The 18,692-nt window shown below is 34.9% G+C and overlaps 1 protein-coding gene across 3 annotated transcripts in view; it reads left to right on the plus strand.

Annotated features, from left to right (window-relative positions):
* Window positions 1-18,692, plus strand: part of LRP1B (LDL receptor related protein 1B) — a 1,969,831-nt gene that overhangs the window by 1,899,266 nt on the left and 51,873 nt on the right. For all 3 annotated transcript variants that reach the window (XM_032356230.1, XM_032356231.1, XM_032356232.1), the window contains one exon: window positions 5,548-5,709. In XM_032356230.1, the coding sequence (XP_032212121.1) occupies window positions 5,548-5,709 (162 nt within the window). The remainder of the gene's footprint in view (window positions 1-5,547; window positions 5,710-18,692) is intronic.

Below are 18,692 nucleotides of genomic sequence, written 5' to 3' on the forward strand. Positions count from 1 at the left end.
AAAGAATACATATGGAAAAATGTGTATTGGGATTCCATATGTAGTTTCTTAATAAAGACACGTGTACTTAGTTAAGTTTAAATAATAGCTTCAGTTGATAATTTGCTTAATAAAAATACTAATAGTAATAATACCAATACAACTACTAATAATAACACTACCAATAAGTACTTGCTATGTGGCAGACATTATGCTGCATGTTTTACCAACATATAATACAGCATATAATAGCACCTTTTTATGTCTAGTGAGTTAAGGTAAGTTTTACAAAGCCACACTACTAATAAATATCTAATAAGATTTGATTCCCAGGTCTGTCTAATACCAAAAAACAAACAAATAACTTATTATTATTTACCAAATTTATTAAACTCATTTAGTTCCTGTTAAATATTCTTATGAACTATTTCAGAATTAACCATTTTTACTGAGACTAGTTTGAGTATGTAAGGACCATGTAAGATCAGCAAAATTTCAAGAACTCTGTGCGAATCCAAGACATTTCCTTTCTTCTTATGAGCAATACAATCTTTAGTTGTATCAATGAATATTCCTTAGTGTATATTACTGATTATAGATGATTAACACCTTTAGTTATATTTTTTCCATATTTGACATATTTGGTTATCCAGTTAAATCTAAACAGTTTATTTATTATTTAACTTGATGCATAAAAATTTGCTGGCACATTTTTGAAGATATATGCAACCAGTTTCCATTCGACTATGAACAGAAGCAGATAAATTAATAATGAATTAATGGAGCAAATAAACTAAGCTTCACTTGTTGTACACAGCTAGTAAGGCACTTTGCTAACATACAATGTTGAACTTGAATATGGAGCAGACCTAGTACTAGGAGAACCTAGTCTTCAGAAATTGTGTAAGCTACCAGGACAATATTTATGAGAAGAATTTTCTCTCTTGTGGGTCATGGGAGAGTTGAACCTACTGAGCAGCCAGAGACACATATACGAGACATACAACAAAGACTGAGACTGAAGACCTGTCATTTAGGAAGGCGAATGAGCCCAGAGTCAGAAAACTGATGCTAAAGTATTTGAATAGAGAAACAATTACTGTAGCCATGAAAGTGCATCACCAAAAAGAAGTCTGGAATAATATATTTTAAGAAACAGAAAGAGAAAACATAAAGGCAACTGAAAAAGAAAAAAGGGAAATCAACAATGGTAGTGTCTTAGAAACCAAGAATTTTTTAAGAGTAGATGTGTAGGGGCGCCTGGGTGGCTCAGTGGGTTAAGCCGCTGCCTTCGGCTCAGGTCATGATCTCAGGGTCCTGGGATCGAGTCCCGCATCGGGCTCTCTGCTCGGCAGGGAGCCTGCTTCCCTCTCTCTCTCTCTGCCTGCCTCTCTGCCTACTTGTGATTTCTCTCTGTCAAATAAATAAATAAAATAAAATAAAATCTTTAAAAAAAAAAGAGTAGATGTGTAATAAAATATGTAATAAAAAACAAAAAGTAAATTTCAAAAATAAAAGGTGTAAATTATGCAGACATTTAAGGAGGAGGATGATTGAAAAGAAATCAGTGGATTTAGGGATTAAGAGATCAGAGATAAGCTTTGCAAGAGTATATAAATACACATTAACTTCTCCATCCCTCAACCTCTTTTACCACTAGGGAATCAGAATTGATTTATGTGAATAATACATACATGTTGAGGGATCTGTCCTCTTTTCTGAAATAGCAAAGAGAAGTAACAGGTTAAGACACATCTTTTTGTATACTGAAAAAAATAAAAACTGTAAATCCACTGAAGGATTGGAATGTGACTTTATGATCAAAGATTTTTTCATGCATTTGATAGAACTGGAAGCTGTGAGTGTAGACTCTTAAAAAGCTCAAGTATATATCAAAATTTGAAGTTATTCAAGTAAATGGACTTGATAAAAATAATAGGTGTGATTTTTTTTTTGTTTGTATTTGTTTCGTGGGGTTTGTATATGTGTGTTCTTTCTTACTAAAGTGTAGAATTAAGCATGTTGAGAAAGTAAAGAGAGGAAAAAGACCCATCTTCCAAAGTTAAAGATGTTGAAGTCTGAGACTTAATGAAGTTTTTCTGCTTTATACCATCACTTTAAAAAATTTAATTTTTTTATTAACGTATAATGTATTATTTGTTTCAGGGTACAGATCTGTGATTCATCAATCTTACACAATTCACAGCACTCACCATAGCACATACCCTCCCCAATGTCCATCTCCCTGCCACCCCATCTCTCATACCCCCCTTCCTTCCAGGAACCCTCAGTTTGTTTTATCTTAAATAAATAATGGAGATAAAACGTGTAATTTAAGACAGTTTTCCAAAAGATTTTCTTAGAATGTTACAGTGTCTCTTTAGGACACAGTCACAAAATGAAGAATGGTGAATCTCAGTAGAAATAACAATGGTAATAATAATAAACAGAGCTAAAGTGTCACTGAGTGCCTTCTGTGTGTCTAGTACCTTCAGAAATGCTTTGCATGTATAATCTCATTTACTTTACTTGATTCTGCAGAACAACCCCATATTATTACCCCCATTTATTTATTTATTTATTTTTCATGGGGGAAAGAAACAGAGAAGTGATGCTCATGGTTCCACCACTGGTATTTGGCGCAGACAGCGTATGTCCAGGCGACCTGACAACCCACATTTTAAAAGTCTAAATGCTACAGAAAGCAGACTGATTAGAGGCAACAACCTGATCCTCCCCCTCCTTCCTCCAGTTAATTGATGCTTTTCCTGATTATACTACCCTTGTAGGCTGTCAACTCCCAAGCTCCCTGGATGCTTCACTGCTATAAATCTATACCTTAGTCATCGTAACAGTATTGTTGCCTTTTCAAATGCCAAAATCAAATTGAGTTACCTAAAAAATCTTTATAAATAAATCCAATGCAACTTATTAGGGTACACCCAGAGAGAATCCTGAAAATATTAGATGGAGCCCATTATAAAATTCTGTGACAGATGGTTCATTTCCCATCAGCAAACAAAAGATCTGCTGTTATCAACACACAGCTTCAAGTTGGTAATGTTCTCCTGAATATGAAGATTTCTTCTTGTCAAAAAGAAATCTTCTCTTTAAAGGAAGAGAAAGAAGCCTTTTGAAAATAATTCAGCCAGAATCTAAATGATGTGAGGCATATGCTGGGGGTGCAGGTTGGGGAAAAACTGGTCACTCTTCCCTAGTTTCAAAACAGCTGTAAATGAGATAAAAGCATGGCGTCATTCTCTCAGTGACTGGGATAGAGCAGTTTTCAAGTGCCTTAGTGGGTTGCATTTGTTTCTTTCAAACTTCTATCACTTTAATGTTTTTCACTCCTAATTTTAAAAAACATGGAAAGTAATGGGGGAAAAAAACCATAAATCTATGGTGCTTAAGTCCTACCACCATATGGCACTTTTTGAGATTATTCTAATTCCTTTTGATTTCTCCTGTACATTCTGGTCTTTTTTTTTTTTTTCACATTTAGCTCATGTTAATTTGTATTCCTGTTTATATGTTTTATTTCTCTGTAAGGCATTCACTGGTTCTTGTTGATGAAGAGGAATTACTTCCTTTGTTCAGGTCTTTTATTTTCCTTAGTACTTGTGTTCTAACAATTCTCTATCCTCTTCATCTTGTACCACTATTCATTCTCTTGTTTGTGTCTTTGTTTTTCAACCACTATCGTTCCTGTGAAGATATTTTGTCTATATGTAAGCAACAACTAGAAAATTCACTACCATTATAAGAGAAATAATTAGCTAAAAGTTTTAAAGCCATTTTCTGGGAATGTTAAACATGATATGACTCAGCTTTTAATGTATGTAAAATTTACCTTGCTTCTCAACCTATTAATAGGCATTTGTCTGCCACCAAAATAGTAAGATTTATACATAAGCTATAAAGCAGTGCTACTCACCATAAAAAATGTATGTAACTTTGTTCATTAAGAAGCAATAGCTTCAAGTGTGCTTAAGTATGTGGAGAGCTTTCAAAGCAAAATAAGTAAATAGGTTGTGGAACCTCAACTTTTTATTCTCTTGGAAATACATGTGGATTTTATTTGGAGGCATTTTATTCACTTATGAGTGCTTTTCAAAAAATGTAAAATGTAGAATCTATGGCAGTAGAGAAAACATGTAATTTTCACACTTCAAGTCTAAGCCTTATACTCATACATTTTTATGACCAATCTAATTAAGCTTCATGTCTACAAAGTTGAGAGAGGAGATGGTTGGATATTCTCTGATGCTAGTCAACTGAGTAACATTTCCAAGTCCTAGTTAATTCAGATCTATAACTAAATTTTTTTTATTCTCTTTCATGTTATTTCTTTACAGTTTCACAACCTCTAAACTTCATTTATACCTATTACAAATGGTGGCCATTATTTCATTTTGTTTTCCTTAATCTCTCTTACAAGAGCTAGCTCTATACTCCATTTTTCACCCAGTCCTTGACATCTTAAGCAGTTAGAGAGACTCATTCTTGATATAACAGTTAACTGTGTTATGTTCCAAACACCTTAAAGGATTTTTCACCTTTACTTGTGGTGTTATTGAGCAAATAAAGAAAAATATCCATAGATGATCCCTTAGATTTGCTCTAGTGTGCTGTTAATATTAGACTTTAAATCTTCTTACTAAAATGACAGTCCTTTCCCATGCATAAATAAAAATCTCAAAATGAAATAAAGTAGGACTTACTAAGTGCTTATATACTAAATGCAGTATGTATATTTAAATCAACTAAAATAACTAATTGCATAAATATAGGTGGCATGCCCACTTTGAACTTATTAGAATATTTATTTGTAAGTCTGAGCTCATGCTTGTCTGAGGGGATTATACTAAGTGAAATAAATCAGGCAGAGAGAGACAATTATCATATGGTTTATTCATATGTGGAACATAAGGAATAGCTTGGAGGACCATAGGGGAAGGGAGGAAAACTAAATGGGAAGAAATCAGTGAGGGAAACAACTCATGAGAGACTCTGGACTCCTAGAAATAGAGGGTTCCAGAGGAGAAGGGAGTGAGAGGATGGGGTACCCGGGTGATGGGTATTAAGGAGGGCACATGGGTGTTACACGCAACTAATGAATCACTGAACACTAAAAAAAAAAAAAAAGAAAAAAAGGAAAAAATAAAAGAAGAGATATGATTGTCTCTATTTTATATTCTAATGGCTAAAACAATCTGCATTATTATATGAATGGAACAAAAGTAATTGAAAAAGCAAAATGGACATGAACAGAGAAGTACAAAAAATAACACAAACACTTCAGAGCACAACACACCCATTCAAATATGTAATTATGCATAAAATGAGCTCCAGTTATTTTACCTGATGTGAACCTGAGTTGTCTTCTAGTCTAGCCTTCACTAGAACATGGGAAAACTAAGACACACAGAGGTCAAGTTACTGCCTAAAACCACAGGTTAACTAGTGGAAAAACATTGACCAGAATCTTGGCCTCCTGTTTCTTATCTAGTGAGGATTCCATGAAAATAAACCATTCCAGTCAAATAATTTCTTTTTCTTTTGCAATAGGGAGACCCACCTGCAGCTGTGCACTGGGGTTCACGGGACCAAACTGTGGTAAGACTGTCTGTGAGGACTTTTGTCAAAATGGAGGGACCTGCAGTGTGACTGCTGGGAACCAGCCCTACTGCCACTGCCAGCCCGATCACACTGGAGACAGATGTCAGTACTGTAAGTGAAAGCAAGTCCCATAAGATGGTCTGACAGCATACTTTGATGTTTACGCTAAGTAATTTTCTTATCTCGATGTTCCTTCCATTATCTCATTTTCAGCAACCCCTTATTTTTCAGGGTTGCTCCCTCCATCACCCCAGCTCCAACAATTTTTTACATTGTTCCTCATTCTTCTCATTTTAAAGATTCCATGTTTCTTCTTTCTCAGCTGAGATTCTATAATCCATCATTGTAATCACCCCCTCATATAGACCCTCAGTTCCCTTGCTCTCTCTTCCCTTCTATTATCCTTTCCTTGAAAACTCTAACCATGGTTAAATCCAATTCTCCATCTTCTCTGAACTGGTACCCCACTGATGGATGCAACTGAAGAAAAGCACATAATCATACAGACTGGGATCACTTGAGTTTTTACCACTAATTTCAAATGGGCACTTATTATACCTTCAACTGTAGTTTGCTAATCTACTGACTCTCCTAGATGTTTTGGTCAGATCATCTCCTTTCTCCTCAAACCTCTAATACCTGTTCCCCAAATTCATCCTGAACTCAAGAACTTGCTTTCTGTTTCATTGATTAAATAGAAGCTTTCTAAAGAGAACTGCCACAAGCTCCCACCATCACCATCATCTCTTGAACTACTTTATCTTTTAGATCCATAGACTGTCTTCTTAGGAGCAGGAACCCCATGCTACCTCCAATGTTCTACTGTCCACTCATACATTCAATCCCTCTTAGCTACTCATGGATATATCTCTTAAAACTGTCCCCACCTTTCTTCTTTATCAGTATTTTCCTCTCCCCCTAGCTGTTTCTTGAACAACTTTACCTTGTGCCCATATCTTTCTACCCACAACTTTATTTTCCTGGTTTGTTTGTTTGTTTTTACCCATAGCTTTATTCTAAGGAGTTGTTACATGCTACATTCCTCTCATTTTTCTTTTGACCTCACCTCTGGCAGGTTTTTATCTTCACTATTTTGCTAAAATATTGTTCATCAGGTCAAGTTAATTTATTTTATTGTTGTCCACGTTCTCATATTCAATGGCCAATTATCAATTCTTATTTTATCCCACAATCCACAGTTAATCACTCTCCCTTTAAAACACTTTCATTTGTCTTTACCACTCTCTTCTTTTCATTCCCATTTTACTGGGTATTTCTTTTCACTGTCTTTTGCTGGTTCCACCTCATCTCCCTGACCTTTAAATATTGGAGTGGCTCATGACTGTCTCTTATCTCTTTTTTCTCAAAAACTCACTCCATGAGCCTGTGATTTCCATACGAATCGGAACATTAGGTTAAACATTTTTACATACAGTTTTGTAAGACACAGTTTCCCAAACATAACCCCCAAAGATTCTGATTCTGTTAGGCTTCAATACCATGTAAAGTTTCCACATGTTTCATATGTGTGACTGCGATTGAGACCTACTTGCTTAGATGATTTAACTAATCATGTGACTTTTTGTATCATCCAAATACAAACAATTCTGAATGTATATCTCTAGCTGAACGTCCCTCCTGAATTCCAGATTTTTAAACCTAAGTATCTATTTGACAGTTTGAGTTGGCTCTAACTTTACCTGATTTTCTCACCCCAAATTGCTTCTACCCCAGTTTACCCTGCATCTATAAAAGGAAACACTCCTCACTTGAGTCCAAGTATCTTGGATTCATCCTTTTTTTTTTTTTTTTAATCTAACCCACTTTATTGTTTTTTTAAAGATCTTCCTATCTATTTTTTTGTTTTAATTCCAGTATAGTTACAAACATGTTATATTAGTTTCGGGTACGTAATCCAGCAATTCAACAATCCCAACAATCTGAGTGCTCATCACTACAAGTGTACTCCTTAATCCCCATTTATCTATTTTGAATTGATTCTTGACTGCTTTCTTTCTTTTACACCCCAACTTCTTTCTCACTTGTTCCTTTAAAATATACCCAGGACCTGAACACTTCTCACCAGCTTCATCCCCACTATCTGCATTGAAGTTTCCAGCATTTCTTACCTGCATTTTTACTACCTGATCTCCATGCTTTCTCTCTGCACGCTCTGTACCTATTCTCAAAAGAACAGCCACAGCTGTATGTTGTATCCATAATAAGAAGAATGGTTTTCTGTCTCAATCACATTTACTGAGATCTTTCTATATCCAGGCACTATGTGTTTCATTCTTTTTTTCCATTAATTCTACTAATCTGTTTAATCTCACTAATGAACCAGGTGAGCTCATGCTTTAGCCATGGTGGTACATGATGATTCAACACTGAGAAATATGATTGCCTGAGGGGATTATACTAAGTGAAATAAGTCAGGCAGAGAGAGACAATTATCATATGGTTTCATTCATATGTGGAACATAAGGAATAGCTTGGAGGACCATAGGGGAAGGGAGGAAAACTAAATGGGAAGAAATCAGTGAGGGAAACAACTCATGAGAGACTCTGGACTCCTAGAAATAGAGGGTTCCAGAGGAGAAGGGAGTGAGGGGATGGGGTACCCGGTTTTATTCTCATTTTGCAGAGGAAGCTACTGAGGAATTATCTCTTAAGTGGTATGTGTCATAGGCCCACAGATTTTATCTAGCAAAAAAACAATCTTGTCATATGCTGGTGTCATACCTTGTTTACACAACTTGCTTATGTCCTCATGGTTCTTCCTTCCTCTTCCCTCTTCTCAACAAAGCAGAATATTCCAGTACAACTCCCACCTACCAACTCATGGGTTTTTTCCCAATATTCTCACAACCCTGAAAGATTTCCAAGTAAGTCAGGGACAGCACCAACTATTCCCCTGCATAACACAGACCCTTATTACTATCCAGACTACTTTTGCAGCCTCTCTCTTATTCTAGTAAAACCACACTTACCCTGCTTCTCCTCACGTCAGTTTCCTTGGCATTGCAACTTTCTCCCATTATTCTTTTCCTCTGGAATGCACTTTCTTTGGATTCTTCCTCACCTTCCTCTCTCCATGCCAAATACTATCTATCTGTCCCTGTCCAGTTTTAAGGCCATTTCCTTTATCAAGATCTTCACATCTGCCCAAGAGAATGCATGGCTTTTTCTTTCGAATTTTCAAGTCACTGCTTCTTTACCTCTGTCTCACTTTAATCTGGTATTATTGTTAATTGTGTGTTTCCTTCCTATTTGTCTGGGACGACCTCTTTGAGATTATACCCAACAAAGGCATTTGTCAAATAAATAAATAATCATAGAAAATAAATGAAAACAGTTTGGAGACAAGTTAATAAAAGAACAATCAACTTAATGTACAAGAGCTACATTTAATCAGGCTACAACCATCTGGTATTTTTCTGTGCAGCTTATCTCTGTTCCCAATTGGTCCATCATCATAGAATGTTGATCTTTTTTTTTTTTTAACTTGAAAAAAAAATGTTTTTAAGCTCAAGCATGGCCATTTTTTTTTCTTTTTGATCTAAGTTAAAAAAATATTATGTGGTCATCATCATAGCGATTTGGTTTCTGAAAAAGAATAAATTGAGTTAGCATATATTTTAATTGGCAACTTAATAGAATCACAGTCTGAGGTAGCCTGATGCATTATAAAAGGCTGCATTATCATTTTATTATCACTATTAGCAGTCATAGCACTTCCCACCTTTTACTGCAAAGCACTTATTAAAATTAACCAATTAATCCTTAGACAGAGGTTAAATAACTTGCTCAAGGTCCCAAAGTAGTAATATTACAGTCAGAATGGGACCCCAGGAGTTGTTGATCAAGATGTCAACAAACATTCCTGCAGTATGGTGATGCTGTTCTTTGGCAGCAAAGTAAGTCTGTGGACAGTGTCATTAAAATGATAAATCCAACAACTGACAAAAGCATAATAAATTTAGGATCTATTATATGTGAGTCGGCAAGGTTCAGTGGACCTGGTGTTCTGTCAAAATTGTATCTTGCATATACAAAATCTTCTCTCCATAAATGAAGGAATGACAGAATGGTTCATTACAGTGCCTAATTAAAGGTCCATTAGTGGGAGGTAAAACATCAGTTCTTAGTTGTGCTGAGTAAAAACATTTCATGATTCTAATGGCAATATAAAATCCTGAGGTCTAAATGCAAATTAATTTTAACAGAAGCACCCAGGGAGGAGAGACAGAGATAAATACTGGCAAAGTACAATGGAATATTCTTTTAGAAAGTTGTTTAAGAACAAATATAGCTCCATTTTGTACATATCTGGAGCAAGGATTTCTAGTATAAATAAAAAATAATAATAAGCATGGCATTTCACATTTAAAGCTGAATGTTAAACATGAGGCCAATAATACCTGAGGTTATTAGTACTTAATAACTTAAGTTATTGAAGACCAACTCAATCTGTGTCTAAGAGCCCAGTGTTAAAATCAAATGGCAATCTGCTTGTTCTCTCATTGGTATTTTTAAAGTTCTCTAGTAATCTGCTTGGGAACCCATTATAATTTCAATTAGAACTTAGTTTATCAGAAACACACCTGTATGGTTTATTGCAATAAGTACCAACACAAAGTAATATCTCAAGATCATAAAATTAGAAGTACCTGACAGTCATCTAAATATTTCATCTACTGTAACTGGTATTAGAACCATAGTCTATCAAGAGTAATTATAAAAGTTATGAAATATAGATGTGTGTCTACAATATGTGATGACATGATGGAATTATTTTTACTTTGCAGAATAATTTTGTTTCATTAGTCAATTGATTAGTAAACAAATTTGGTACTTATCATGGACCTGTCACTATTAGGCATTGAGAAAACAGTGATGTCAGAGATATTTCCTACCCTCAAAGGGTTTACAATCTAATGTGTAATTCTGGAAAAGATACAAGTTATATTAAAGGTAGTTTAATGAAATACAGTGGCTAGCACAGAAACACAGAAAGAGAATTCAGCTTATAGGAACGATTTCTTGAAGGAAGCAGCATGTAAGCTGAAACCAGAAGAAAGAAGCAGCTAACTGGATGAAGAGAAGTGGTGAGTGCAGCAGAATTTGCAAAAGGCCAGAAGGGAAAGTCTTTTGAAGTTTATCTTTTCTGTTTCTGTTTAATTTTCCTACGGGAAAGTTGGCGAGAGAAATAACGAATCACTAAAAATGTATAATGTCTTGGTCACAGAGAAATAAGCTGTTAAACATAATTTTCTCTGAACATACACTGTTTTACCAAATTCTCACGCAACCCTGTGAAGTATTATTAGTCCAATTTTGCTATTGCCAAGAATGAGATGAAGACATTCTCTCTTATCTATTCCACTGGAGAACATAGGAGCCACAATTTATAGCCTTGTGGTTCTGTCTCCAAAAGTAGCTTCCCCTGGTGTGTTTTCCTGACATCTGATATCCTGCCCATTCTGCACATCTTTTGAGGCTCACTATGGGAACACTCAAAGCTCAGGTCATGCACTGGTTCAACCTGATGGTTACCAGTTTCTACTCCATTGAAAAGAGGCGTTAATAAGAATTGTAATTAAGGTTATGGCAGCAGGTCCATGCAAAAGAGACCAAAGGATTTTAATAATGACCAGGAAAGAATAAAATGTTTTCAGTTGTCCCTATTGGTGTGAAGGCCAATTAGAACTGAGCCTAGAACTCCAAGAAAGGATCATGAGTTAAAAAGTGAAATTATCAAAAGTAGCCATTTCCTCACTGAGCAAGGATTGAAGATTCTTAGAGCATTTATACCTAGAAAAAAAATAATTTGGAGCTCTGGCTACTGAGGGTCCTCCGTTTTTTTGTTTGTTTGTTTGTTTTTGTTTTTGTTTTTGTTTTTTCTCTTGATGAGAAAACATGCACTGCTTTTATTCAGGCTTCTTGCCTGGATTACAACACATTCACTGTGTATCTTTATTTCCAGCCATGGAAATCTGTTCATGTTCTCTAAAATGTGCCCCTTTAAATTGTTCATACGTCTTTGTCTTTACATGTGGGTTCTTCAGCGTCTGCTAACCCTCTCTAAGCCTCCCACTTTGTCTTCTTAAGCTGCCTCTGCCCTAGGACATCCAACACTTCTCCTTGGCATTTTTAAGCTGTGTTTATATCATCAGTCATTTTCTTGACTTTCTACTGCCCTAGAATATGAAACAGGCCATGGTGAGGCATACCTCATCCATCATGGAGGGGCTGAACTCAGGGCTTGGACTTAGGAGAAAGTATTAGGTATCTGAATGAATGGTAACAAAGTAGAAAAGTCTTGTTTCCAGTCAGCCAGGCCATTTTTTTGTCTGTGCTCTGACAAGATACAACTTAAAACAGTTCCAGGCCACCTTTACTTAGCAGCTCATGAAGACCTACATTCCATGAGAAACTCTGTGCTTGCATTTCCAGTTTGGAGGGGAAAAAAATGGTATAAAAATAGAATTTGGTTTGAATTAATTTATGTAAAGAAAAATAAATATATTTCTTTTCTCATGTGACTAGGATGGAGAATGGTAGGCTAAGGGTAAGGTAATGTATTAATTGTATTATCTTACTTTTGGTAGTTTAGAGAAAATTGTCAGAATTATAGAAATATTATTGAAGGCAATTTTGATCTAACATAAATCTAGGATTGTTAAAAACATATCTTTACAATAATGTTATGCTATTATTGGGAAATGTAAAAAATAGTAAGAGGGAAAATATTTAAGGGAAATGTGCTCATGTAAAAAGAATTTATTGGACACTGAGGCAGTTTTTTCCAAGCAGAGAATATATCATACATGAGTCAGCGTACATATTCTGATTATTAAAATTAATTTACTTAACTGATATATATGAACTCTTGTGGGTACTATTTATTGTTCTAGGCATCACGGATATTTCAGCGTAAAGGCTCTGAGAAGATACTTGTCCCCATAAATTTTGGTGAATAAAAAACCAGCATTATATCTTTGTAGATTAAAAGCCAGACAAAGCTGTAACTTAGACTTATATTGACAAAAAGGATCAAAGATCGGAAATTGACTTTATTCCATACTATTTAGGAGCATACCATTATTTTATATGCAATTGTTTCAAATCCCACCCAGCAATGTGTTTATAAAGTTAATTTTATGCAAGACAAACTCTGGGGCACCTGGGTGGCTCAGGTGGATAAGCTTCTGCATTCAGCTCAGGTCATGATTTCAGGGTCCTGGGATCAAGCTGTGCATCAGGTCCCCTGCATCAGGTCAGCGGGGAGCTTGTTTCTCCCTCTCTTACCCCCACTGCTTGTGTTTCCTCTCTCTCGCTGTGTCTCTGTCAAATAAATAAATAAAATAAGTAAGTAAGTAAGTAAATAAATAAATAAATATGGTTTTTTTTAAAGATTTTATTTATTTATTTGACAGAGAGAGATCACAGTAGACAGAGAGGCAGGCAGAGAGAGAGAGAGAGAGAGAGAAGCAGGCTCCCTGCTGAGCAGGGAACCCGATGCGGAACTCGATCCCAGGACCCTGAGATCATGACCTGAGCCAAAGGCAGCGGCTTAATCCACTGAGCCACCCAGGTGCCCTTTAAAAAAAATTTTCAAAGATAAACTTTTATCTCTATGTAATGTAACTTACAATTGGAATATTATTAATTATGTGTAATAATTTCAGCAACTACTATTTGAAAAAATCTTTAAGAATACTTAATTTCAAAAACAAATTAAAAAAAAAAAAGAATGCTTAATATCACAGTTTCTCTAAGCAGTTTTATCAAAGTTTGCCTGAAAAGGCACTGTTTACAAACTATATGTTTTGTTTATTTATGTATATATTTACTCAGATATAATTAGATACTGGTTCCAATTGCCTGCTTAGGACCCTGCTGGTCCATCTTAATAAAACATTGTTATCAATAAAAAAAAAAAAAAAAAAAAATGCTTAATTTCTTTTTCTGGCATCTTAGCAGTAACTTTTTTCCATGCCAGCTTCATTTGATTTTGAGACAACTTTAGTCTCACAATACTCTTGAAACAGTGTTTCAATCAGTAATCATGCCAAGCTTAGATGATTTATTCTTCTACTTTTATGCCGCATTAGGGATACCCATTAGTTTTCACCCTTCTTTTTCCAAAATAAGGAGGAATGAGTATACAAAATAATATGAAAAATAATGAAAGCCTTAAGATTGAAAATAACTTGTCATACAAGTAATGATTACTAATTGCCTAAAGAGGGATTTTACAGAAATAAACTAAAGATACCCAGGTGGAAGCCCTGGGAAGTAAGGGAAGACAGGATAGAGGGAAGGAAGGAAAGAAGCAAGAGGGAGGGAGGGAGGGAAAGAGGGTTCAGGGAGGGAGGGGGGGAGGGAGGCAGGAAGGAAGGAAAGGGGGAGGCAGGCTTTGCATGAAGAGAAGGCATCCATGATTGTTATTCTGCTATATTTGGTGTTAAGTAAACTGAATGGATTCATAAATAATTATCTGCAAATAGAATTGTGTACTTGAAAATAATATATTACACAAATCATGCACTGATAGAGACACAGGTTGAACAAAAATATTTACTTGAGGCTTACCTCAAACCAAGCAAATTGTTTCTATTTAAATACATCTGCTAACATCACTTTTAAAACAATTAATTTAGAGGTGCCTGGGTGGCTCAGTGGGTTAAAGCCTCTGCCTTCTGCTCAGGTCATGATGCCAGCGTCCTGAGATCGAGCCCCACATCGGGCTCTCTGCTCAGCAGGGAGCCTGCTTCCCGCTCTCTCTCTCTCTGCCTGCCTCTCTGCCTACTTGTGATCTCTGTCTGCCAAATAAATAAATAAAAATCTTAAAAACAAACAAACAATTTAAATGTAAATTTAAAAGTAATTTTAAGACACATTCTTGATATCAGATTTGGAATGTCAACTGATATGTCTTGAAAAAATGTCATGACTCCGGAATCTTAAATCTTTTAAATAGAAGAAAACAAAATCAGATTCTTATCATACAGTTAAAGTGATAATCTTCATATTTGTCATTATTAAATATTTTGTCACTATAAACTGGTATTATTACTCTCTTTCATGCAATAATTAGACATCTTTTGATAGTAAATATTATGCTAGGAAAAATGTATTCATCCTGATTATTGATAAAAATGACAAGAGAATCAGGATGCCATCATTTGTTCTCAAGACTAAAAAAAAAAAAAAAAAATCCCTAAATCTTAAACTCATAGTTTTGAGTCCCAGGGTGCAAAAGGCCAAAGACAGATGGGAAAAGTTATAATTTACCCTATGATTATGTAACCCATCAGGTGAAGAACAGATCTTTGCTTAAATCAAAACACTGCATTAATAATAGGCTTTATTGGGGTGCCTGTAAAAGCCTCTGCCTTCGGCTCAGGTCATGATCCCCACATCGCGCTCTCTGCTCAGCAGGGAGCCTGCTTCCTCCTCTCTCTCTGCCTGTCTCTCTGCCCACTTGTGATCTCTGTCTGTCAAATAAATAAATAAAATCTTCTAAAAAATAATAATAGTATTTATTTGTTCAGTTTTATTCTCATTAATGCAAAAATATAACTTTAATTTCAATAAATGCATATACTTTAAAATCCATTGTTTTCTAATAGGCAACATAACACTAAAAAGAGCAAAATTAAATAGAAAGGAGATAGCCAATAATTTTTCAATATATAGTGTTTAATTATATGAAAATTAACTGATAGGAAGGAAAAAAAATTGATTGAGGGTTGCCACCAGAGAATCAGATACATCTTAAATATAAGACAGAGAAACAGAAATAGAAATAGAAAATATTTGGTTCAAAATAGTACTCGAAGATGAATCCAAAGGTCAGATATCTGCATTTGAATTTTTAGACTTGCATTACCTCTTGAAGATCCATGACTAAATGCATGGTAACAATATGATTTAATTTTCAATTTGCTGAAATAATTTGCACTTTATTTATTACTTTTCAGAAATGAGAAAACCTATATTATAATAACTGAGGGCAAGCTTTTCTTGAAAATCAATTGGTAGAAATTGATATAAAAGTAAATAAACCAATAAATGTAAATCAACCTAGTGGAGGAAACAAACAGATTGGCATATGACCAGTAATGAATGACACCTATTTAACTCTGTCACTTATTGTCTGAGTCCAAGAACTCATGTCCCTTCCACAGTACCTTCCAGACCACCCTCCAAAATATGTAAAATATAATATAGTTTCAGTGGTTTTCTGGATCGTCACTGAACATACTCTTTAAGTTCACTCTTCTGGAACCCGTCAAGCTGGAATCCAGATGTGAGGAAGAAATATGGAGTTTTAGAGGTGGTGATATGGAATTAAAACATTTTTTAGATCATTTAAAACTATGTAAAGTAGAAAATTGTCGACTAATAAATAGTATTCTACAACTTTGGCTTTCAAATTATTTTCATTGTCATAGGTGACACATGATTTGTAAAATAAATAATGATAATACTTAAAACTTTATCTGCTTCTCAGAGTTTCAGGTGATAGTTTTTTATAAAAGTTCTCTACAAATTTTTAAATCAAATGCTTTTTTCAAAAATTTTTCATTCTAATAGATATTTTGAGTGCCTATAATTTATAATATATAATTAAAATATGTTACAATATATATTTAAATGTTATGTATATTTAGGTAATATATAATTTGGAAAATACAAATAATTTATTCCAATTTGTTCAGATAAGGAAGCCACTATGTAAAAAAAGATTTATTATTTTTGTGGCATTTATTAATATGGTCTGAGCTTCTTTTTAAAAATAATTTCTGAAATGATCCATAAATTTAGAATAGAATTATATATTGAGTCACAAGAAAGTAAGTAGATCAAACCACTGAAGAAAATCATTTCTTTCATAGGTATACTTCCACACCTAGATTAGACTATGACTACACAGTGGAAACCTGTAAGAAGCAGAAAAGTTTAGTCGAATTCTGTAGAATGCCCCATTTCTAAGAATTTGACAGGTCACATCCTTCATTCACATGGCAGCCTGGAGTATCTAGTAGTTGTTGTTTTTTTGATACAGTGGCTAAGTATATGTTTAATGCGAGGACCAAATTTCCAAGGGCCTGTTTCCTGGGCCTTGATGACGTCTGTCTCTGCTGGCCATTGGTTCTCCTCTCTTTCATCTCCCGTCCTCCCCTCCCCGTCTGAACACACACAGACATGTCCTGGCAAACTCCAGTTAGTTTTAGGAGTGGTTGGCTGATTCCAGATTTACATATATTTGTAACTGCCTTTGGGGTTTTAAAAACTAAAACATCAGCTCTTGTTCTCTGTCTTCTGAAGTGCCCTGCTTTCCAATGGCCATTCATTAATTCAACAAATAATAACAGAATATCTAATGCATGCCAGCCACTGAAGCTTGGGATTTACTCATGAATAAACTGAAAACAACTTTCATGGTACACCTTAGTATTTATAAATAATACACAAACATTGTTAGATGTCAGGTGGTAAGAAATGAGTTGATGGAAAAAATTAAGAACCAACCTAGTGTCTGAGTGGAGAGAAGAGTCAGTGTGTTTCAGAAAGAAAACGCATTAGTTACTATATCAAAAGTTTCTTGCTACAGTATTGTTTAGTATATTGTGTGCATAAAGAAATAATGACTTTATCTCACTGCCTTAAGGATGTTTTCAAAGAACAATAATCTTTCTAAACAAAAAGGATCTTGGATTAAATTACTTTAGTGACTAATTACAGCAATCCAATGCAGACTTCCAATCATGTTAAAAGTTAAAGGCTACTAACAATAAAATTAAAGTGATTCTCTATCATCTTGGAATTATTATAAATCTTAGCAAAGTGGAAAGCTGGTTATTATATATCAATAATCTGTTTAATTCCCACAGATCTGACCTAAAGGAAACTTGCACATTTGACCAGTGAAAATTTTTTATAGTGTACTACATATTACTTCTGTCAGGTGACCTTTTCAAGGTGACTTTCTCAGTGTTTTAGTGAAGTCTGATTAAATAGTAATCACGTCAATATAAACCATTACTTTTCTTCTTGCTATCACACTAGTGTAGAAACATCTATCTATATATATCTATACTGATCAATATATTGGTATAGATATCTAGATACATATATATTATGCATTCAATACACAACATATTAAAGGAAAACTAGAAAAGAGGACACATTTAAGTATATCAGAAATCCTTATTTTGACATTTACATTTGAAGTGAGTAGCTTAGAAGAGGGAAGGTAATAAGGATGGAAGAATGAAAGGAAGAAGAAAGAGAATTATGCACAAAGGAACTGTACGTTTTTCTAGGATGGCCTCATCTTCTCCCAGTATGATGATGTGGGACATTTCTGCTCTCTAGTTAGGCTACAACGTGAGGACAATAACTTTGTTAATGATACTTCATTTGAGAGGATCTTTCCATGATTACCTTCTGTCCAGCATTCTTCACCTCCCATCTCTCCATGAGACTTGTTCCAGTTTACTAAAAATGAGTTACTACTTTGTGATTTCAGTCATCTTTAAAAAAATATATATTCCTGGGGGTCCTGAGTGGCTCAGATAAGGGTCTGTCTTCCATTCAGGTCATGATTCCAGGGTTTTGGGGTCGAGCCCCTCATAGGGCTCCCGGCTCAGCGAGAAGCCTGCTTTTCCCTCTCTTCACCGCTACCCTCCACCCCTGCTCATGCTCTCTTTCTCTCTCTCTACTAAATAAATAAAATATTTAAAAATAAACAAACAGATAAATAAAATCTCTCCATGTTCTGATTAGCTAACAGTTTTTGTTGATCTTGTTTTTTTAATTTTTTTTTCAACTTTACTAACCTTGAGCATTCTATCAAATTATGGGCATTCTGAGGGCATGAGCACTATTAACTCAATAGATATTATTAACACTGTAGATGTTGGCAAATTTTAGTAGGTTGAAATTGATTGAAACTTACTATATACTCCATGCCCTGACAGAGAAATTAGGGAATAAATATGGCAGATAACTTGTTTATGGTCAGAAAAGTGCTACCTGGTATGAGCCCACTTTGTTCTTGTTTTTTAAGCCATCTTCTG

Source organism: Mustela erminea, chromosome 8, assembly GCF_009829155.1.
Source record: "Mustela erminea isolate mMusErm1 chromosome 8, mMusErm1.Pri, whole genome shotgun sequence".
NCBI classification, from domain to species: Eukaryota; Metazoa; Chordata; class Mammalia; order Carnivora; family Mustelidae; genus Mustela; species Mustela erminea.